This window comes from Chenopodium album, chromosome 13 (genome assembly GCF_948465745.1).
Source record: "Chenopodium album chromosome 13, dcCheAlbu1.1, whole genome shotgun sequence".
Taxonomy (NCBI): domain Eukaryota; kingdom Viridiplantae; phylum Streptophyta; class Magnoliopsida; order Caryophyllales; family Amaranthaceae; genus Chenopodium; species Chenopodium album.
Genome location: NC_137846.1, coordinates 2,390,811 through 2,414,314, shown reverse-complemented (window position 1 = coordinate 2,414,314; position 23,504 = coordinate 2,390,811). Strand labels below are relative to the sequence as shown.

The 23,504-nt window shown below is 37.2% G+C and overlaps 2 protein-coding genes across 2 annotated transcripts; one reads left to right on the top strand and one right to left on the bottom strand.

The window, feature by feature from the left end:
• Window positions 1-706: 706 nt before the first annotated feature.
• On the bottom strand, window positions 707-6,094 carry LOC145574221 (uncharacterized). Its single transcript, XM_081631965.1, has 5 exons — window positions 3,816-6,094; window positions 3,562-3,648; window positions 3,323-3,413; window positions 1,496-1,657; window positions 707-928 (listed from the first exon to the last, which is right to left on the bottom strand). Exon 1 carries the CDS (start codon window positions 6,070-6,072, stop codon window positions 3,907-3,909), a length of 2,166 nt encoding a protein of 721 aa, XP_081488091.1. The 5' UTR covers window positions 6,073-6,094; the 3' UTR covers window positions 707-928; window positions 1,496-1,657; window positions 3,323-3,413; window positions 3,562-3,648; window positions 3,816-3,906.
• A 1,860-nt stretch (window positions 6,095-7,954) lies between these two features.
• LOC145574217 (signal peptide peptidase-like) lies at window positions 7,955-13,874 on the top strand. The gene is made up of 12 exons (XM_081631961.1): window positions 7,955-8,181; window positions 8,271-8,410; window positions 9,187-9,302; window positions 9,423-9,574; window positions 9,692-9,777; window positions 10,451-10,578; window positions 10,699-10,749; window positions 11,654-11,740; window positions 11,835-11,904; window positions 12,677-12,813; window positions 12,972-13,049; window positions 13,590-13,874. Exons 2-12 carry the CDS (start codon window positions 8,371-8,373, stop codon window positions 13,674-13,676), a joined length of 1,032 nt encoding a protein of 343 aa, XP_081488087.1. The 5' UTR covers window positions 7,955-8,181; window positions 8,271-8,370; the 3' UTR covers window positions 13,677-13,874.
• The last annotated feature ends 9,630 nt before the right edge of the window (window positions 13,875-23,504 follow it).

The window sequence follows — 23,504 nt, the reverse complement described above, 5'->3', positions numbered from 1 at the left end:
TTCTAACATTATCATCATTATAATATTATCATCATGTCTAATTATTATTATATATTTAAATTAAACGGATTTCATATATCTATAAGAATAAGTAAACACCCGTAAATACCATGGAGTAATAAACAAAACAATTACGAGTATAAAATAATAAACATATTAATAGTACGTTTATAATAATATATAAACGTACTAAAATGTACGTTTGTGATATGATAGAAAAGTATTAATTGTGTGCGCAACAAAAACACAATTATTAGAGTCAAAATTTCACATAACGGTTAGGAGAATCCATCAAACAACACCCCCAACCCCACACTCAATTGGCATTTTATTCGCAAATGTTCTATTAACAAAGTTGTTTAACAAAGATTTAGAGATTTAAGACACGCCAAAAATGAGGTATATATTAATTTTATATAAAGAAAATAAAAGGGAAAAATTCCTATAAAGTTTATTGGCGGATAGCATTGGCAACTAGTATGAATGTGTGATAGTATTAGATTTACATCATCCCACTCGGTTTATACACAAATATACAATAGAATAATACTTATAGTCACATGCACTATTTTACAATGTTCGAATGTCCTAATATAGTACGAGTAGGAAACTGTAGGAGCAATCCAATATTATGTCGAGTCTTCAAGTAAAATCGTGTGACAGTCTAAACTCCGTAATTATTAGGGGTTGAGATTATGACAATTAATTTCAGACGAAAGGAGTAACAAATACAAAACTATATACATTAGTACATGCGCAATGCGTGCTACAAGACCCTGAAATTTGTTTCATGGGCAATTCCATTGCATTCATACTTAAGAGAATGAATGTTAAATTTGTGGACAAATATTAAGAAAGCAATAGCATAATTGTGTTTGTCACCTTAAGGGAAATCACAGCCCAACTCGAGGTCTCGAATATCATCCGCCTGCAGGTTGCAATGCAAAGGGTCAAGATTACATAAGACTTAGGAGGATTCCAGATTTCACAAGAAGTTATAATCGAAATCTAGAGCAAAATGAGTAATATAGTCTGTGTTTCTGCCTTAAGTCTCTCAAACTGCATCAGTGTTTCTGCAGAATTTGTTTAACCAATTTCCAACTAACTTCACAATAAATTGAAAATCGGCGGTCAAAATTATGAAAAATGAAACAGCTTTATGATTAGTTTGATGACATGATATGGAAAATAAAGGGAGCAGATTATAAGCAGCTCATGAGTCATGACCTAATCAAAGTCACATCAGAAAATTTGTTTAGTAGGATAAGTACAAGACTTTTTGTTTAGATGAACGGGCAAACGACAATCAAATGCATGTTGAGAATGTATAGGATGAAGCATCATAGTCACAATTAGTCAGTAACTAAGATTAGAGTTTGTATTACATCAACATGAATAATCAAATAATGAATAGGAATGCTGAAAATTTAGACCAAGGCCAAAAGAAACAACCTACTTGGCTATAAATATAATTTGATACTTATAAAGTACTCACCAATTTGAAATAATGGAGTAAACTTCTCAACTTGCTTTGCAATGCACGTAAAGGACTAGACATGCTATTCGTTAGCTGAAGCTTGTGAATTGGTTGGAGGCTGAGTCATAAATAGAAATTTTACAAAAAAATTACCAACCACACGACTTCCATTATTAACCCCTGAAATTTGAACATAGATGGACAGTCAATAACAATATAAGATCCCAAGCCTACGAAAAAGACTAGATTTTCCAATTAGCAGTAAAAACAGACCAAATAGCTATGGATCAGCTGGTATACGTGCCACCAGGCATGCACACCCTCGTTGTCCCATTATGTTAATACCTGGCATTGAGGGATACCGGGATAGTATTTGCTATCTATACTGGCCAGCAATACCACAGTGGAATTTAACGTATAATAGAATATTAAGACAATTAATTTGATCAAAGTATTAAAAGGCATGATATTCATCAGCAACAAAATCACTTTTGATCACTTTTGATCAGAACTTCTAGCACAAGAAAGGCCTAAACAATCGTGAAAAGCCAGTTTGTCGGTCCAGAATAGGTGTCTCTTACTTTTCCAAGAAGAATTTGGAGGAAGTAGGACCCTAGTAAACACCCTTTAGAAAGGTCTGTTTGCAAACTAATCATATATATCAAGGAATCACGTTGATAATTCAAAAGATCAAGACAGAATTCTTGTGCACAATTGCAATTTTAGAGAAATAAAACCCCAACTAATTTCATTTTATCTTAATACAAAATGGGAAAATTCTCAATGCTAACCCTAAATATACTAGACTTCTACAACATTCTATAAAATAACCCTAAACTTTGAAGAAAAAAAAAAAAATACTCCCTCCGTCCCATAATATAGTTCTTTTTTTTTTTTTTTTTTTGTCACGGTATTTAAGAAATAGTAAGAGAAAGTAGATGAAGTACATTGATAAAACTGAAAAGTACAATTATAACAAAAGTTATAGAGCGAAAGTGGAAAAAAGTACATGATATGTACAATATTCAAGGGTAATTTAGGAAGTATAATGAATAAAGTTAAAAAGTGAGGATATAATAGTCTCTACATACTACCCAAAAATAGAAACAGAAACAACATTTTGGATCTCAAAAATAGGAAAACAGCAACTATATTATGGGACGGAGAGAGTATATTGTTTTGCACATAGACACCATTAATATTTTGGTTTTTTTTGTTTTGGATTATTTAAGTCAACAATTAATCACCAAAAGGTTTTTATCTCATTTTTGGGAAGTTTTAGTCATTAAGTTTATGTTTGAAGTAACTGTGCAAAATTGAGCATTGACATTTTTATATGCTCAAACCCCCAATCGGTGTTCATTGTTATGAAATGGCTTCAAAAGACACGATGATATGGATATAATCAACTTTCAATGTTTCCATGGTAAGAGAACTTGAACAACTTTACATGAATTTCAAAGCACAGACTCAATTTGAAGAATGTTGTATTTTATTTTTAAAAAGTGGTATAAAATAAGGTCATCATTCACATTGAATTTCAACCAAATTCATCTTCTTACAAAAAAACTTTGTATGTCAACAATAGTTTTTTAAAGAGTTAATAAATAGAGGAAGAAAAAGAGGTGAAATCAAAACTAATCAATATCAACTAGTTCAAGTACTCCGTTTTGTTCTCAAAAAATGGAATGCTTCCCGTATTTTGGACATTGTTGAATTAGGAAGAAATGCAACATAGCTACATTGCTCCATAGTTTTTTTTTTTTTTTTCCTTTCTCTCTCCTCCCCTTAATACTCATACCATATCTCTACATAGGATTTAGTTAAGACTTAAGAAGGAAGTACCATATCTCTACACTGCAGAATACTTCATACTTGCTCACAAGTGGCATGAACCTGAGATTCACCTTCATAGCAATCAGCCCTTGTGACTTACCTATAGAAACAGTGAAGGAAAATATCATGGACTGATGGTACAAACAGTAAAAACAACAGGTCAACACAAAAACAGTGCATATGTTATAAGTGTATAATGCAAAAAGTCAGAAATATTAGCAGCATAAGACAAGCAGCAAACCATATACCTCTTTTCCAGACTTCATAACTCAGAACAAGAATCTCCTAGTAGTTTAGAAACCTGCAATTCCTAAGTGCAGTTTCACAAATTGATCCTGGAAACAAGCAAACACAATCGGTTTGTAAGTTCACCACAATGCATCAGTGAAAAATATAGCAACGTTAAGAGATGGAAGACAACTGATCCAAAAAATGGAGTGTTGTAACTTGCAATCAAAGCAGGAACAATATTGCAGGCCAAAAATTGATATGATCAAGTTACCTTATAAAAATATTATCAGATTTCATTTGCGTTACAAACAGCCAAACCAGAGAGGTGATTGTTTAACTTATTCAACTCCCTGAAAGGTGCATCAGAATTTATCATCTGGCACAAAGCCCCTTCGAAGCATTTCATCATGGAATCTGAAGGCCTCTTTCAGGTTATCCTGACTAACATAACCATTAATCAATGTTGTATAAGTAGATCTGTCTGGATTTACATCTCTTTCTATCATCTTTTTGTATATCAAGTTTGCCTCTTCCATTCTAGATTGTCTACGAAAACCATCTAATATCACATTGTATGATATGACATCAGGTAATATCCCCTGATCCTCCATTTTATTAAGCAAGACAAAAGCTCTGTCCATCATCTCTTCTTTGATATATCCTTGTATAAGAGTGTTGTAAGTAAAACTATCAGGAAGAATGCCCTTTGCTGTCATCTTGGTCAGGAACTTCTCTGCCTTAGCTACATCTCCAGATATGCAATAGCCTTTAATGATGGTATTACAAGTCACAACAGTTGGCTCAATACCTTTTTTAACCATCTCATCCCAAAGCTTAAACGCCATATTAAGATGCCCCACACTACAAAATCCATTAATGAAAATACTGTAGGAAATGTGATTAGGGTAGATTCCTCGATGAACCATGTCAGCCCATGTTTCATTAGCTTTTTCCATGAAACCCTGCTTACAAAAACCATCCATCAAAGTGTTATACGTTACAATATCTGGTTTAAGGTTCCTCTGAATCATAGTTTCAAACAATACCACTGCTTTGTCCATGTCCCTAGCCTTACAATAACCATGAATAAGTGTTGAATAAGTGTAAAAATCAGGGGATATACCCCTTTGCAACATCTCATCAAATAATTGATCAGCCTCGCCTAGCATATCTTCTTTACACAAGCCATTCAGAATGGTGTTGTACGTCACCACATCCATAAGACAACCACTTTCAAGCATCTCACTGCGCATCCTTAACGCCTCGGACATGACACCCGATTTACAAAACCCACCAATAAGAATGGTGTATAAAACACTGTCTGGAGCCAGCCCCTTGGCCTTCATCTCTTTAAAAAAGATCAAGGCTTGATCAAGTTGCCCTTTTTTCGAAAACAAACTAATAAGTGATGTATAACTAATTACATCAGGAACCACACCATGGCGTATCATTTCATCAAATAATTGTTCCCCATCCACAACATTATCATTCTTGCTACAGTCAATCAACAACGCATTGTAACTATTAGTATCAGGACACAAACCCGTTTGCCTCATATCACTCAACATCTGCTTAGCCCTACTATACCCTCCCATTGTACATAACCCTTTTAATATTGAATTGTAGGTAATCACCCCAGCTCTCAAGCCCTTACTCGACATCGAATTCATCATTTCAATAGCCTTTTCGACATTCCCATCCCTACAATATGCATTAATCAAAGTGTTATAAGTAACATTATCAGGAAACACCCCCTTGGCCTCCATTTCTAGCAAATAGGAATTCACATTCCCCATCTTACCATCCTTACACAAAGCATTGACCATTATATTCAATGTATAAACATTCAACTGAGCTCCATATTTAACAACTTCTCGGTATATCTCCCATGCTAAATCAACCCACCCAACCTTCACTAACCCACCAAGAAGACTATTACGAGCATTAATCGACACGAAAACCCCTCGACTAATCAACAATTTAAACACCTCAGCAGCCTCCCTCAACCTCTTGGCTTGCACAAAAGTCCTAACCAACAAATCAAAAACACCCGAACTCGAACCGCATTGATCATAACTCCCCATTAAAGAATCAACAATTTCTACCCTCGAAACCCCACTTTTTCTAACCATTCTAAGAATCAAAGCTTGAGCATCTGATGCCCTCTTGCCCCTAACCAACATATGAACCATAACACAAAAAGAAAGCGTGGAATGTCGAAAATTAGGGCAATTAAACAAGAAAGAATCAATAAACTTTAAACCCAGATGCAGATTTTCACGACATTGATACAGAATTTGAGCAATATCAAAAGGGGTTAATGTGCGATAGTTATGAAAGTAAGTGGACTTACCAAGCTTCAAATTCAGAAGGATTTTGTCGACCGTTAGAGAAGATGGTACTGAATTTGGTGAAATGGGTTGCTGGGAAATTGGGGATGAATTAGAGGAGAGAGATTTGTGAAGTCGAAGAGTTGTTTGGTGAAGGATTAGGCGTTGAGCCGCCAAGCTGCTTGTGAAGCGCGGCATAGAAGGAAATTCGAGAGGTTAATGGAAGAGTGAATGATATTTCCCAGAAAACAAAAAACATCAGTAACAGTAATCTAAACGTGTTGAAACTATTAGTTTGGTTTGGTTCGGTTCGGTTCGATCTAGTCGGGTCGAGTGTAGTTCAGTCGAAATTTGAATGTTGTCACTTTTGAGTTAAGTTAGCCAGCTTGGGTTTGGACACTTCTGATTATTATTACATGAAAATGATTGCTAGTATGAAGTACTTGTATTTCACATAGAATTCATGACTCTATATTCTTTAGATTTTTTTGTTTCTAGAAGAAATATTCTTTAATTTTTTTGATTGTGGATGAAAACTACTGAAAAAACATAATGTTAGTAAAATAATGCTTGTAGAATCTTAAGGTTGCATGTTCGAATTTTGTATAGACAACATACGCAATTTTTTTTTGGTATTTTGAATACTTTTTTCATACGATATAATTAAGAGATGAGTAGGTTCCCTTGAAATGCCTAACATTTATCTCATTATTTATTCTTAAGCGGGGAAAAAAAATCAACTGTTTTGGTCAAATTTCATCAATGTGGATAAACAAATCAAAGTAAAAGTTCTCACCTATGTTAGCAAATGAAGAATTTATTCAATGCAATAAAATGGCAAATGGAAATTAATACTTCGACCTAGTTCACTTCACCATATTCAAATACTCCATCCATCCCAATAATTTTGCCCAATTACTAAATTTTGGGTCGAATTTTGAATTCTTTGACTATAAATTCTCATTAATCTACAATAGATGATGTAGTCATGTGGGATTTTATTGAATTTGTCTCATTGTATGTTTTATTAATATCAGTTTTATATTTCTTTTATGCGTATGGAAATGGAGATGTTGCGTCTTGAAGACCATGAATAGTCAAATTAGGAAAAATAAAATAAAATAGGGACAAAGGGAGTAATAATTAGTAAAATTAAGTTCAGTTTAGTAAAAAAAAAATAACTATAATGAACAAATATAACAATGAATCCGTTGAATAAGTTTTAATCATTAAATTTAAGGTTAGTAAAACAAATTTAAGTTCAAAAAAAAAAAAAAAATAGTAAAAATAAGTTTTACTCAATAAACATATTTTCAATTCAGCGAAATTAAGATGTGAGACTAATGTCGTGTTTGGTGAAAAGTTGAATATGATGGTGTCAATTGATTTTGACTTGATGGTTGTATTAACTAATTTAACTAACTAATTGTATAAAAGGGTTTGGTAAACAATTGATTGCTTATAGTTTGTCGAGTTTGCGAAATGATCAATTGTGGGATTTTGATTAAATCAGGATATAAGTGTAACTCCACTTTAAAATGTTAAATAAGCTAATGAAAAGAGCTTATTAGTGAAAAATAAGCTAATGAAAAGAGATTTAGTGGAATAAGCTTTTTGAAAAACAAGCTTTTTAAGTGGAATACTCTCTTAATTGTAATGCTTAGTATTAACAAAGTCAACCTTCAACACTTCTAAATTCTAACATCACAATGTCGTTTTGCACTAATTTTCTCTCTTAAAAAAACAAATCCAAAAACTAGTGAGATATTTAAAAAAATCTGACATGGCATTCTTTGATTGGTCTCGCCACTTCATCAACACGTAAATTACTGACGTGGAATAAAGATTTTCCAACATATTTTACCCGCTACAAAATAATCCAACTTCCTTCCTCACAGACAAAAACTCAAACCAAACATTTCACAGCCAATAAAACCTCTCCACGTCATAACCTCTTCAACACTGATTCGTCTGTCACCCAATTTAAGTGAAACTACATGTCTTCATCAAATTTATCACCCCAAAACTAACGGTTAAATTACATAAAATAAAAATTTCCCCCAATTAGTTAAAACCCTAATTTAATTTCCAAACTTTATTTTTAAGATTTGATCTCAATTTAGCAATCTGGAAAATTATAAAACTCATCATCTTAATTAGTTCTTCAATTCTCCTAATTTTCTCTCTCCTCTTCCCCCTCTTTTTTTTTTTTCTCTCTCTCTAGTTCTTCGATCCGCGATTTTGATTTGATTTGGGGAAGAGATAGTTTGGGAAAATTAATTATCAGATCTAATTTCTTCTCCAAAGGTATTTCTTTGTCTGGATTTTTGGTTAAAAATTGGGTAATTTTTTTTATTTAATTTGGTGTTGATTGGTTTCGATTGTTTGATTTGCAGGTGTAATTTTGTAGAATAGGAAGTAATTTTGAATTTGTGGGATTTTGGTCGTTGAATTTGGGAAATTTAAGTTGAATTAAGTGTAGAATTTGGAGGAGTAATGAAGAACCTTGAACGTTTAGCGAATCTGGCCCTTGCAGGTTTGTGATTTTGTTTCTGTGATTGTTATGATATAATTTGAGTTATTGTTCATGCTTTATTTTTTAAATGTATAATAAAGTTAGTATCTTTTTATTTTTTATTTTGATTCAATTTAGTCATGAATATGAAATGGCTTGATTAGTGACATTTGATAAGTTTTTAATTGAAATTGGTATCTTGGATGTCATGCATATGATGTTGATATATGACAAGTTTAGAATAAAAGAAGGCTGTATACAGTAGTTAGCACTCTGAATTGATAGTTAAGTATAAATGAAACTGGCCTCGGGGTTGTTGAGCGTACAATATTGGTTCGTGGGGCGGGAGCGTGGACTAGGGTGGGGCGGGGCAGGGCAGGGCGGGGCGGGGCGGGATAAACTTACTCCGTGGTTCTACATAAAATTGTTGCTGAAATAGTATGATATTAGTAGCAGATAGTTATGCCAGGTTGCTGAATTGTTTAAAAGGCTAATTGTGTAGAGCTTATGACTGACTTTTTAAGCTTTCCAAAGTTTCTTGTAGCTGTCATGGTTACGCTTGAGCAAGTTGGTTTTTAGTTGGTGTTGATATTAGATGTGATTGTGGTAGCATGACGGGGTTAATGTGATTTAAAGGGATGCTCTTGAGATTTGAGTTTTTCATATTATATTGTAATTAGTATCTAGTTACTCTTTTGCAATTCATTGATGCTCTGATTTGTGTTTTAACCCCCTTTTTTTTTACTAGAGATAAAAGAAAATTGTATTTTGATTCAATGGGTTTGCTGGTCTTTCAGGCTTATCTTTGGCACCACTTGTTGTGAAGGTGAATCCAAATGTAAACGTGGTATTAACAGCTTGTCTTGCTGTATTTGTTGGCTGTTACCGGTCAGTCAAGGACACACCACCAACTGTAAGCACTGAAGAATATGCAATGCTGCTATACAATGAATGTTTTCTACATGCGGATGGTTGAGGCGGCTCTTACCTTATAAGTTGCTTATTTGTTTATATGATTGTCTGTCTGATGCAGGAGACTATGTCCAATGAACATGCTATGAGATTTCCATTGGTTGGGAGTGCCATGCTGTTATCTCTGTTTTTACTTTTCAAATTCTTTTCAAAGGACTTGGTCAATGCCGTGTTAACTTGCTATTTCTTTCTTCTTGGAATATTAGCGTTTTCGTAAGTATTCACCATATGATGCACCCTATAGCTATAATATTATCCGAATGTATTGTCGATGGTTCTCCCTTAGTTTAAACTTATTTTTGTTCTGTTATGTGCTGTCGTCCTTTACAGTGCAACATTGTTACCTGCAATAAAGCGTTTCCTTCCAAAGCACTGGAATGAAAATGTTATTGTCTGGCGCTTTCCTTACTTCCGCTGTATGTTACTTGCCCTTAGTCCTTTTGAAGCTTTTGACATTATCATTAAGATTTCTGTGGTTTGCTGCTGGTTTTTAATTATTGTTTTGTGATTGTATCTTTAATCTGCCACTGTGGTATTATGAGTGAGGCTAATAATTTATACGAAATTTTTTTACTCCGTATCTGGGTATTGCTTCAATTTTTGTTATGGAATTGCTTGGAAGAAAAAAAGAACATGATGAACATTTTTTGGTGGGTGCTGGTTTGAGTTTTTTTTTTTATTTTTTTTTTCTTGCTTCCATATAGCTAAGAGTATATTTAATCTATTTTATTATTTATATTTCCTACTAATATGTATCTTATATTTGGAAGACCTTTAATAATGTGTCGAATGGCTAAGAATTGTTATGAGTTACTCCAAGGAAATGGGAAAAGTTCTCGCCGTAGTTCATTAATGTTGTAAGATTTCTGTTTCCACTATCTTGGATTTTAACAATAGGTCCCCGTTCCTGCACAACCATTTTGTGTGCTCTTTTTTCAAATGCCAAATTTTCTCCCTCTGTGTGTTTGTGTCCTCACACACTGCTGTGTTGCTTGATGAAGTGATTATTGGTTAACCTTACCTAAAATGAGGTTTTCATGTGTGGTTGGTTGTAGTACCTACAATGATGCTTTTTGTTTGGCCCCACAGCTTTGGAGATTGAGTTCACAAAGTCTCAAGTGGTTGCTGCAATTCCTGGATTCTTCTTTTGTGTCTGGTATGCTGCAAAGAAGCATTGGCTAGCCAACAATATCTTGGGCCTGGCATTCTGCATTCAGGTTTGACTGTTAAGCGCTCTTTAGAGTGTTAACTTTATTGATTTTGCCTGCTCAGTCCCTTAATATGAGGTATCCCTTTCCTTTTGTAGATTCTAACTATTTCCCCCCCTTAACATTCAGGGAATCGAAATGCTTTCTCTTGGCTCTTTCAAGACTGGTGCCATTCTCTTGGTAACTGTTAAATTTGTGGCTTTGTGTACTTAATTTGTTACTTCCGACTAAGAATATGTTGAGTTTGTATATGCTTAAGTACTGCTTGATTTTCTCTGAGCTTCTCTATATGTTTAGCAGGTGTCAATGAATTTGTGTAATTAAAGTCATCCTATACCTTGACTGACTTTGTTAGTTCTTTGTTTTTGAACTAGTCTATCCAAATTTTTGCCTGCCTTGCACAGTACTGTGCATATAAAACATTTTATTGCCTTTTTCTCTTTATTGATGTCAATAAATTTATGTGGCTGATTACTAGATATTAGGACTCTTAGCCTTTTTTTCAATGATTTACTCGAGACTTGAAAATTCTTTATGTAACATATAGAAGGTCTGAACATCATGATCATACTACGAATATTTGATTTCAGTCATGGATAGGAATGTAGGGAAAGTAATTGATGAGAGAATAACAAGTTCAGCAGGATGAAATATAACTTAGTGTAGAATTGGAGGCAGCACTTTTGTCTTTTGTTCTTTTAAACATCTTTTTCCTGAACTCCCAAAGATGATTATGATATTAGTAAGTACACCAATATGATAATGACCTTGTTGTGCTTCTCATTTTGTATGTGCTTGTGTAAATTGCATATTCTTAATGCTTCCTGAATTCGTTCAAGGGTTTCTTCTTCTCTTTAGATCCTTCAAATTACTCTTTTTAACAAGTTCTACTTTTAATGTTAAAAGAATAGTCTTTGTGTGCATGGCTTTCATAGGAGTGGATAGTTTTTGTTAATATGTGGTTTTGTGAACATTGGCATCTGTTTTAGCTTTTGTAAATTTCATTCTTTCTTCAGCTTACATTTGTTTTTTTTCTTATTTTTCTTATTTTTTTTATTTTTTTAATAATATTGGTAAACTACAGGGTGGACTTTTTCTGTATGATATCTTCTGGGTGTTCTTTACTCCAGTTATGGTTAGTGTAGCCAAGTCCTTTGATGCACCTATCAAGGTAAGTTCTTAGCCAGTGCCTTAATTTGTGTATTGCTTTGAATCACATGATGTATGCTTGCTCTATCGTGGTTAATGGTTCATTTACTTTGCAGCTTTTGTTTCCCACAGCAGATGCAGCGAGACCATATTCCATGTTGGGACTGGGAGATATTGTTATCCCTGGTGAGAGTAGGAAATTTATTGTTTTGGTTCTTTTACTGATTTGTAATTATTAATGTTTCCTGTTTCTTCCTGAGACGTGAAGTCTGTGTTAGCGACTTAGTCTGCAAAGCATAGGGTTCGATTTTACAATTAATGTAGGTGGCATCGTGGAATATATGTGGAATTTGTGTAGCTGTGAAGATTAACTTGTGGGCTGGCATCTTTTAATTTCTGTAGTTTGCTTGAGATCTGACTTTGGCCCAGGAAAGCTAGACACTAATAGAGGGTACTTTAGGTCTGCGTAGTCACCTAGTCGGTATATCTGTGGTGTAGTTTATCAGTACCATACAGCCTGCACTTTCTTTCTTCATTCCTTTCCCCAGCTGTCCTTTCTCCTAATCTGACCAGTAAACCTTGCTTTCTTATTCATTGCTGTGATGAAGTTTGCATGACAATACTGCTTTCATACGGAGGCTGTTGCTGGGAGACTGATCACTCTATGCTCCATTGCTCCCTCGCGTTGGTGTTTTGATGTTAAATGGGTTATCTTACCATATGGTTTTCCTAGTTTCCTACTACTGGATTCTGGATGAGGAAAGGCATTTTTTATTGTGATTGCATATTCCTTTGGGGGAGTCCGGGGGTTGTGGGGGGGGGGGGGGGGGGGTTGGGCTTTCCCGTGGTTTCATATGAGTTCCTGCACATTTTTAGAAAATGTTATTTTGTTGTGTAATATGAGCAAAGGCATTTCCTTGTAATTTATGATTTGATTTTGGTTTTGTGACTTCTTTAGGCATCTTTGTGGCGCTGGCATTACGATTTGATGTTTCTAGAGGGAAAGAAAGCCAATACTTCAAGAGTGCTTTCGTCGGGTATGCAGCTGGCATGATCCTTACAATTGTTGTGATGAATTGGTTTCAAGCTGCACAGGTGCATCTTTCTTCTTCCTTGCCATCGCGACTGTTTACTTACCTTCCTACTGGTTCCTTGTGGACTTATTTTCCCTATCTTTCTTGTGTAATTTAAAGCAGAATTAGCTAGGTTAGGCATTATATTAAGTTTTCTAATTATCTTAATTTTCCTTACAGCCTGCACTTCTTTACATTGTACCAGCCGTCATTGGATTTTTGGCTGTACACGTGACGTGGAACGGTGATATTAAACCGGTTTGTGACTTCTTCCCTAGCAGTATTAGTTACAGATTTTAGAATGATTTTAAATAAACAGGCTAAAATGCTGTTAAGCGTGTTGACATTGTGTATTGTTAATTTTAAGAGGACTTTTCACACTGTCAAACTTGGCCAAATTTAAGGAAAAAAGAGGAGAGGGGGGGGGGGGGGGGGGGGAGCTCTACCACATTCCACAGCATATCGAGATTTTGAATATCTGACTTAGGTACCTTTGGTGAAATGAAGTGTCCGAATAAAGTAGGTTGCTCATAGTTGCGGCTACTAAGTTCTCCTTGGAAAAATGCTTCTTGGGGGCCTTTTCATCGCTCTTTGCTTCTTTGAATATGAAAGTCGGGGGAATCATTTTCTTGCTCATATGATGATGTCTCAGTTTTTGGCATTTGGAGCTTTTTTTTTTTTCTATTACTGAACAAGATTTATGACTGTTATGAGACTCATGTTTTAATTCTGAGTGCTCAATTTTGTATCCGCTTCACTTTCTGTTTTCTCTGATTTTTCTGCTTTGCGTATGTGCAGTTGATGGAATTTGACGAGTCAAAGTTGGCTGAGGATACATCATCTAAAGATGACAGCGACTCTGCATCTAGTAAGAAAGAGGAATAGAAGAGTCTTGACGAAGAAACAGCTAGATTGCAGCTCCTGAATTATGTTTATTTAGGGGGCGGAATTTCTCAAACTCTCTGGGCCTTTTCTAACTTATGCACCTTCACACAGTACCCTTGTAAAAGATTTTGATGGAATTGTGGATAATATCATTATCAGCAGCCCCATAATAGGAAACGGAGCTCTTTTTTCTACTGATTTTGCTGCTTTTTAAATCTAACATATTATATAGGAAATGTTACTCTAGAAACTTTGAATTGTTTATTTGTAGGGGAAGGTAAACACATAAATGAGGATGAGGGGTTGGAGGATTGGTAACCTTTTCAACCTACTGCACCCGAGATCAGGTGTTTGAATGTTTGATCCTCGTATCCCTCTTTTCAACCTATTACACGGTTACTCCCTCGTTCTGCGAGTTATGACCTTATAGGCTTGTACTATGAAATCTATCAGGCAGAATTTGACATACCCTTCACATATTCACATAGTTACATGTACTTTTGTTCTATATACAGCCTTTTTTTTCTTGACGGGAACAAGAAAAATATCATTAATTAATTATCATATGGCATCTTCAATAATATAATACGTAGTAGATATATGAACCACAAATTTAGAAAAAATAATATAACTTCTATAATAAAACAACAATAACTATTTTGCAAATTTGAAGCAAGGAAGTTGGACACAGTTTTAGCAGCTGGTCATGTAAATTTTGTACCCTAATCAACGACAGCAAACTAGATAGGTTAGATGTCATGCTTGTGGGCAATGAAAATATTCATTTGGCCTTCCTGTTAGCGGTTAATAACTTATGTTGGCACTTGATATGAGGGCTCTAACTCTAATTCTTACTGTAAAGTTATACACAATAAAAATCAAGTACTCCCTTCATTATATATTACTCGCAACAAAGGGGTATTATTTGTGAGATATAAAATATTCCTTTGTTGCAAGTAATATGTAACGGAGGGAGTATATAAAATCTTTGTACCAAACCAATTTGCAAAACTGCTAGAATCCGTGTAATTTTACACATTTTTGAGTTTTGACTTTTGAGTTTTCAGTGCTGAAATAATGCTCTATACAAAAAATTCTAGTATAGCTATAGTTTCTCTCAAAATTGACAACAATATCTCAATAAACTATTACACAACTTTGACAGTAAGTTTCATAGAGTTTAATTCCTCAAAATCTCAAAAGATGAGATGATAGATCCAGTGGAAGGTCTAAGGGATGGATCAATATGAGTCAACCAGCATATAAATCTCATCTTCTCCTCCTTGTCACCATGGCAGGGAGAAAGCAGCTCACAATGATCCTTGAAATGCTTAATGCTTAATTTCTTGAGCCTTTTCCATGTCAGTTTTAAAGCCTTTAAACATCTCTAACAGTATGATTCCCAAGCTATATATATCAGATGCAAGACTATAATTGCCTTCCTTATCTCGGGTGCACAGTAGGTACTCATAGCCCTTGGGCTATTTTGTCTAAAAATGCCTGACTCAACCAAAGAAGCTGTAAAATTCAAAAATAAACATATTAAGACCAAAGCATCTATGTTAATTATGATCTAACTCTTCTAAAATGATAAAACTCTCACCTAGACCAAAATCTCCAATTTTATGCTATTTGGACTTATCATTTCACCTTTAAGTACCCATTTTGAATATTCGACACAAGACATATTTGGACTCCTCAACGGCAAATTAAGCATTTTTTTTTTTGTAAAAATGGATTCAAAGCTAATCAAGCCCGGTTCTCCGGGCACTACGGTATGACGTGGATCGATCATACGAGAATGGACTTTTCGTTAATGCAAATAATATAAACAAATTATAAAGAAATTATTTATAAACTAACAAATTACATGAAACTATATATATTGCAAATATTCAAGTACTAACGGAGGAATTACTAATGGAGATTAGTTGTGTATGAACTAATACATAACAATAATAAGAAAAAGTTATAGGTACTTAACCAAAAAAAAAAAAAAAGTGTTGCATTTATTATAAAATGAATATAAAAAAAAGATTGGGATTATTAGGAAATAGAGGGAGTGAAATTTTACGTAAGCTTGTGCTTGTGTATTCTTGGCTAGTTTGGATTTTATGCTCGTGTTGCTTTGCGTTTCTTGACCAATACTCAAGATTCCAAACCTTTCAACCTGAAGGTTATATCCATCTAAATCTATATCAAGGTGGTGTGGCTGCTATTTGACTAAGGGCGAATTTGACAAATCTTGTCAAAAAATTTAGTTTCGAAGGCTCCTTTGTTTCTATAGCTTTTAAGGCGATTCTTTTTTCTAATTTGGTAAATTTATTGTCTTATTTTCACCTGTAAAATATGAGAATTATCACATATTTATAATAAAACATACTTCCTCCGATTTTTTTATACTTGCAACACTATGGAAATATTACAATAGTTGCAACACACTATAATAGAAAGGTTTTTATGGTGGAAATTGTACTTTTATCTTTATTTAAAGCACATGCCCACTTGATTATACTCATAATAACCACTAAACCCCATTTAAAGTATATTATATCATGTGAGGTTCAATTTTCTTAAATACCGTGATAAAATGTGTGTTGCAGCTATTAAGAAACGGATAAGGTAAAATATTAAAAAAGGTAAAAATCGAATCGGATCAGATATCTAATTTTTCAAGACTCATGATCCGAATCCGATTATATTGTAATCCCCCATAATTATGTGAAATATAAAAATTTATTTTAAAATATTTATGTGAATATTTAACTATGATTATTTATTTATATGATTTATTTTACTATGGTATAAACAAATAAAATTTAATGTTTATAAAGTTAATAAAACTATTTCATAAAAAGTATTTCACCACCTATATTTTAATTATTATACAAGTCCAACCCGTTATTCATTAAGCCTACTCTTTTTCTAAAACCCACTTACTTTAAGCCCAAGTAACAATCCTCGTTTTATTAGAACTAGGAAGCTAAGCCACTATACTAATAAAACCCTCAAGCTTTCCCCTACTCAAGATTTATTCTATTCTACTACCCTCCTCCCTCAATTCTCACGACAAAAAAAAAAAAAAAAAAGAAAAACTTGAAGCTGCTGCCAGCACCACCGACGCCCAGCCGCAGCACCACCGCCCCCTGCCGCCTGCAATCACCGCCGACCACCAGCCGACCCCCCTTGCTGCTGCCCGTTCGCCCCTCTTCTTCCTCTCTTCCCTTATTTCTTTTTATTGCTTTATTATCTTAATTAAATTGTTTAAAGTTTCAACCTTTAATTAAAATTTTGTTCTAAATTATATTATTATGGTTTGATAATATGTTTGGATTATAAAAGATTATAAATTTATGAGTTTTGACATGTTTAATTTATTATACAAAATTTCAGATTATATATGTTGTATAATTTAGGGTTTAAACATTGATTTTTCATGTTTTAGGGTTTGAAAATGTGTTAAGCAAGTTAATTATCAATACTATGATTTCATAATGATAAAACCCACAATTTTATACTTAAAATTAATTTTCAGATTATATATTTTGTGAGATTGGGGTTTTATGATGTTTATTTGAAGGGTTTTAAAGGGTTAATGTGTAATACACTATTCTAACTATTGAATTATGAATGGAGATCTTCAAAAGTTTGAAATTTATAATTTAAATTATTTTTCAGATTTTATATAATCTGATTTTTATTAGTTTGGAGCCAAAATAAAAGTTTTAGAATGCTTTTATATGTTTTAAACAACTAATTATGCAATATGATAAGTATAGATTATTTGAATTGCAAAAACTAATAATAAAACAAATTTTCAGCATATGTTAGTAAGTTAAACTTGCTGTAATTTTATATTATACGCTATATTTTCATGATTTTAACATATAAACTAATAGTTGGGATGTTATATTATTATTATTGACTAAGGGGAACAATTTAAAAGCTTTATTTTAATGATTTAAGAGGTTTTAAAGTAGTCTAGTATTGCTGTAAATTTATGTGCTTGAGTATTGATTTATTTCTCATTGTTTAGTTTAGGAGAGGACTTTGTAGAAGACGACTTCTAGTTTTAAAGTGGCCAATCGAATTGTTTACACAAGGTACGTACAAGTTACGAAACCTTGCTTTTAGGTGCATGTTTAAGGACGGATCGAGAGCTTAGTATCATGTATAGGGATGACTGGGTTAAATTGTTTGGTTATACATTGTGATTTCCATATGTTGTGCACTATTCTATATTTCAAGTGTTGTTTATGCTCTAATTATGCAAGGTGCACTTAGAGACAAAGGTATGTGTTTGGTGAAATGATTCATTTATTACTCGTTTTGATCATGGAGATAAAATGAGTGAAGGAGGAAATTTAAGTCTTATATGACGAGGTTAAGTTTGTGGGGTGCCTTATGCACTCAAGGTGTTTATACATCGAGGTAGTTAAAGGATTAAATAATAAATGTTGTTTGTCACTAATAAATCAAGAATTGAAATTGGAAACTTGCCTTGCTTGATTGAATTGATATTGGAATGTTTGTATTATTATGCATATGAGTCATCACCAAGTCTAAACTTATAAATCACGTAAAGTGCAAGATGGATGAGCAATAAAACTCTGGATTTGTGCACATCCGGAGTAATGACAATCAGGGGTTGGGGTACACGGGGTATTAGCCGTGCACTTTTCTTGAGGCCGTCTGATCTACGAGTCTCTTATTTCAAATAATTTTCAAAAAAACTAAGAGTTAGGTGAGATCTCATACTAACTACGGTCACGGAGTCGCGCCCGTGGTCGTTGGATGTTTATTGATGTTTCCGAAAGGAGGCATGGGGTTTTTATTTTATTGATGTTTCGGGGTTTTTTGTGAACTCCTCGGATACTGGTCGCGTTCTTCTGACAATGAGACTTGGACACTTGCAAAACAACGAATATTCCGTTTATCGGAATATTCGCCTCCGACGATCAAGTTAGAGATCGAAAATCGGAAAAGCTAGAGAGAGAAAGTAGAGAGAAGTTGGAGCTTTTTAATGCTCTATATTTATGTTATGTCGTAATCCACCCCTCCCGTCATAAATGATTGGGGTATTTATAGGGGTGGGAACATGTGCCCCTCTAGGGTTTATACCCTAGAATTTCGTGACGTGATTGGCTGCGCAATCAGGGATCGCCACGTGTCATGGGGGACGCCGTTTTACGGCATTCAAGGTTTTTCTCGAGATTTGGGCCTGATGTAATCAAGGCCTTTTTCTCTTTCTGATGTTGTATTGTGTATTTAAAGGTAGCTGACATGTGTCACCCTGTCAGGAGGACACGTGTCACCCTCTCATAATGCCACGTGTCGCCTTCTTATTGGGCCACGTGTCACTATGAGATTGGGCCACGTACTTGGGGTATTTTTACCCTAAACATTTGCCCCTCAGAGGGGGTGGCTCGTACACGTACTGGCCGCCTCCTCTGATCTTCCATTCTGGACGTCCATGTACTCTGGGTTGGGTTTACCTCCCATCTGCCCTTGACGTCCATATACTTTGGACTCAAAGCTCTTTTTGCTACCTGGACGTCCGTATATTTTGTTCTGGACGTCCTCGTAGTCTGGAGTGAGCTTGTCTTCTTGCTCATTTGGGCGTCCATATTGTCTACTGGACGTTCTCGTACTCTGAGAGAGGCTTAACCCCTGGTTCATTTGGACGTCCACATACTTTGGACTGGACGTCTTCATGTTCTGGGAGGAGCTTATCTCCTAGCTCATCGGGACGTCCGCATATTTTGGACTGGACGTCCTCATACTCTGGGAGGAGCTTATCTCCTAACTACCCAGAGCGGCCTCAGCAGTGGGACTAGACGTCCTCCTATTTTGGTCTGGACGTTCTGATACTCTGGGAAGAGCTTATCTCCTAACTACCCAGAGCGTCCACATATTTTTGAAATGGATTGGGCTTCCTTGATTTCAGGCGTACTCTATGGTTCTTTCATCATGCTGCGTACGTCTGAACTTTCCCCTTTGGACTAAACGTCTGGGAACTGGGCGGACGCATTTTCCTCTTAGATATTTTTAAGTTCTGGAGACTAAGTGTTGAAGGTGTAAATCTCTTGAATTTGGGACTTAACTCACTTCAACTCACTTTGACGTGCCGTCAATTGTCCGTCTGATTTTTTCACAAGTTAACAGAACCCTAACGTCATTCTGTCCCTTTCTTCAAGTAATTTCTCAAAAAATTACCGTTTGAATGTTTAGGCGGGAAAGGTGGTTTTACCATTTTCCCCCCATGAGTTCATTCTATAAATATGGGAAGTGAATTCTCATTTTCTCACTTTACCCAATTGTGAATTCTAGAGAGAAGTCAGAGCAGTCTAGTGAGAGAAAGTGATTTTCCTTTTAATCTTCAAGAGCGCCGCCGTGAGTTTGAGTTGTCCGGGCATTTTTGAGTTTTCCGGTCAATCTTCAACAACACCAAGAACACTTTCGAAGTTTTCAGAACGTACAAAGGTAGGCCGTCTACACTTCTTTATTTTCTTTACTTGTATTTTTTCTTTTATTTCAATTCTGGATCCATACTCGGCTTCGTCCGACTCTCCTCATGAGGCCGACCGTTCGCCTGGGACTGAGGAGTCTAGAGTGGACGGAGAAGAGTTGTCTCCTCCTTGGATTGAGTCTATGTCTGGTGCGTACATACTCACCCCCACTTATTCTTCTCTGTCCCCACAGGCAATGGCAAGAATAATACGTACGCGCGAGCTTCATGCGGCCAGGAACCTAGACGGTAGTCTGGTTCACCCTAGGGTCCCTTATGACCTTAATAACCCAAGTACCATGGAGGTGGAGACTACCTCCACCACCCAAACAACGACCGCCTCCACTGGCTCTCATCATTTGGCCGTAGAGGTCACTTCTTCTTTCGAGGAACGCCAACAAGCTCAAGGCGCCTCGTCCACCCCTGCTCCGGAAGTTAGGTTCCCTCAATTTGCCAGCTCAGTCATGGATGAGGCCGAGCTGGTAGCCTGCAAAGACCATCCTACCAATTTTGAGGCGGACGCTGCTGGTTCGTCTGTCCCCTCTTCCTCTCAACCTCTGCTCCAACTGGGCGGGGCGGACAGACCTATGACGGGAATCTCAATCAGGGAACCGTCCGATCTGCCTATTCGCAACGCCCCTTCTTCGGGGAACGAGGCGGACGTTGCCAAAGACAAAGGCAAGGGTCCATTAGTTGAGGAGGGCGTTCCTTCTTCCACGGGCGTACTCAGCTCAAGAGGCCGAAGCTCGGCCGAGGCAGCAGACCTGGATAGGGTGCTGTCTTCAGAATTCGGGAGTGCCCCCTCTCACCAAATGGAAGAAGAAGAAGTTGAGAAAGAGGCCGTGGGTGAGACGGCCGAAGGTGAGGCGGCGGCCGAAGAAAACGTCGCCAACATTGATAACTTTAGGGACCCGTACGCCTGTACAGCTGGAGAGACAACCCTGAAGTTCTTGAAGAAAGAATTTGAGGAGTACAAGGAGTCCCTCCATTTGGGGGAGGGATTTGAGATACAAGTCCCTAGGAAAGCCATTGCTGTGGCTACCTGGGATGATGAGAAGCCGCGCAAAAGGGCTTTTTGCCTTTATAGGGCCGCCTTGGATGTAGGCCTTCGCTTCCCTCTTCATCCATTCGTCCGGACACAGTATGACATTGGCCTTTTCCAACTGACGCCAAACAGTTGGTTAAACATATTTGGGTACTTGGTGACGTGCATCTGCAAGGGTTTCACGCCAGACTTTGCGGTCTTCTATGAGATGCACTCACTTACACGGCTGGAAAAAGATACGGATGGTTGGCTCGTCTTGAGTGCAACCAGGGATTACATGGTTGTGGTCGATCGTGTCAGCAAATGGAGGGACTGGAAGCACCGTTTCTACCGAATCAAAACCAAAGATGCGGAGTTCAACCTCCGCATGAATAAGTGCCGTCCAGATCCCATTCAGCTCGGACGTGGGGATCACAAACCTGACAAGCCGCCCATCCATCCAAGCCAAGAGCACCAACTTGAATATTTCAAGGTCAACCGGGTCAAGCGGGGTAACAAAACTGAACGTGTCCCTCGCCATTGGGTTCCTCTAACCAATTGGCTTAGAGACACTACCTTTATGTCTGCGTACGGCCTGTACCAGAACATGCCCCAAGGTGGACACTTAGATATATAAACCTTTTGTACGCACGTAGAGTTTTTTAGAAAAATATTCTAACACTTTGTTTTTTTCTCTTTGCAGCGGAGGCGTACGCTATGCTTGACCCAGCACAAAAGGGAGAAGTGGCTATGTCCGAGGTGGACATTGCCCGCTACAAGGCTCGTTTCAAGATGTACGAGCAAATCAAGGAGGTAAACACTTAGTTTATTTTTGAGTCTTTCTTTTTTATTGTACGTTCTGCTGTATTGGGAGGAACCTGCTTCCTAAGTTTGCACGGACGCATTTCGTCCGTTCATACATGTTGGAAGGGAGCTCCTTCCCCAATTCACACGGACACTGACATGCTTTCTGCCTTGTGTAATTTTTCTAACTTGCTTGTATGTTTACAGTCTTCCTCTACCCCAAAGGCAAGAAGAAAGCAGCCGGCTTCTTCCACTCCTGATGCGAACGCATCCAAAAGGAGGAAGACGGTCGCCACGAAGACGCCCTCCAAATCCGCGGCCAAGACTAAGTCGCAGACTGCTCAAACGCAGTCTAAAGGAGATCAACCTCTGCTGGTACAAAGCGAGGCCTCCAAGTCCGTGGATCCTGTTGCTGATCAGGTCCACGACGCGTTCGTCCCTATGGACGACGGGGGTAAGTCAACCCCGGAAAAAATGACCGGCCTCACCTCGACTCCGCATGTCGAGGTAGTTAAAAAATCTGATTGGCTAAATGCCAGTCAGTCGGCCAGTGACACTGTTGGCCGTTTAGACAACGAGGGGGACGCCTCTTTGCCGCCCCCTCCCATCAATCTCTCTCCTCCAAGCTTCTCCACTGGTTAGCCTTTCTTCCTTATTCTTGTACCATTTGATTTACTTGTACTTGTAAATTTTAGCTAACTCTTCTCGTCCGGTCGTCCGCAGACATCTCAGAGGAGTTGCAAATGAGGCTGCCCGACCAGTCACTGACTGGCGCGGACAGGAAGGCCATGCGCGAGGCCATGGTTCGCGCGGTTCCCCAAGCGCAGCGTGATAAGCTGCGGGGAATCAATGAGGGCTTCCTCGGCCCTATGCTCAACTGTAGTGCTGAGGTACGTCTCCTTTTCTCTATACCTTTTCTTTCCAACACTTAGCAAATTTTTCTATATTTGACTAAGTTTCCTTCTTCTGTCCGCAACTCTTCCTCCGCCTGAACGCCTTCCTTGAATGGAAGGATAAAGAGAACGGGCGGTTCAAGCAAGCTTGGCTTGAGATTAGAAAGGCCGAGGACGCTGTGACTGGGACGACCGCCGTCCAAAGGGTGCATTTTGAGACCCAGATAACCGCGCTGTCCGACAAGGCGGCGCGGAAAACAGAGGACCTGGTCAAACTGGGCAAGGCACTCGAACAAGAGTCCTTGGCCAGGGAGGCCTTGAGGGTTGAAAGGGACGAGGCCGTCATAGAGAAGGAAAAGTGGAGGCTGGGCTTCGAGGCATCTGAGGCCTTGAGGAGTGAGCTGAAGTTGGCCCAAGCCAACCTTAAGTCTGCTTTGGACGAAGCGGTCGCGCTGAAGGCCGAGGTTGAGGCCTTGAAGAAGTCCGTTTCGGACTATGCTGAGCAGCTAAAAGCTCCTCGGCCGCCCAGCGCGGAGGAAATCGTCCGCATTGAGCAGAATGCCGAAGACAGGCTTAGGGCATACTTCTTCGATGCCTTC

Excerpts from the sequence above, each read along its gene's own strand:
- LOC145574221 (XM_081631965.1), bottom strand. The coding sequence starts at position 6,072 with ATGCCGCGCTTCACAAGCAGCTTGGCGGCTCAACGCCTAATCCTTCAC.
- LOC145574217 (XM_081631961.1), top strand. The coding sequence starts at position 8,371 with ATGAAGAACCTTGAACGTTTAGCGAATCTGGCCCTTGCAG. Across the intron at positions 9,303-9,422 it reads TCAAGGACACACCACCAACT|GAGACTATGTCCAATGAACA; the intron begins GTAAGCACTGAA and ends TGTCTGATGCAG. Across the intron at positions 10,579-10,698 it reads GCCTGGCATTCTGCATTCAG|GGAATCGAAATGCTTTCTCT; the intron begins GTTTGACTGTTA and ends CTTAACATTCAG.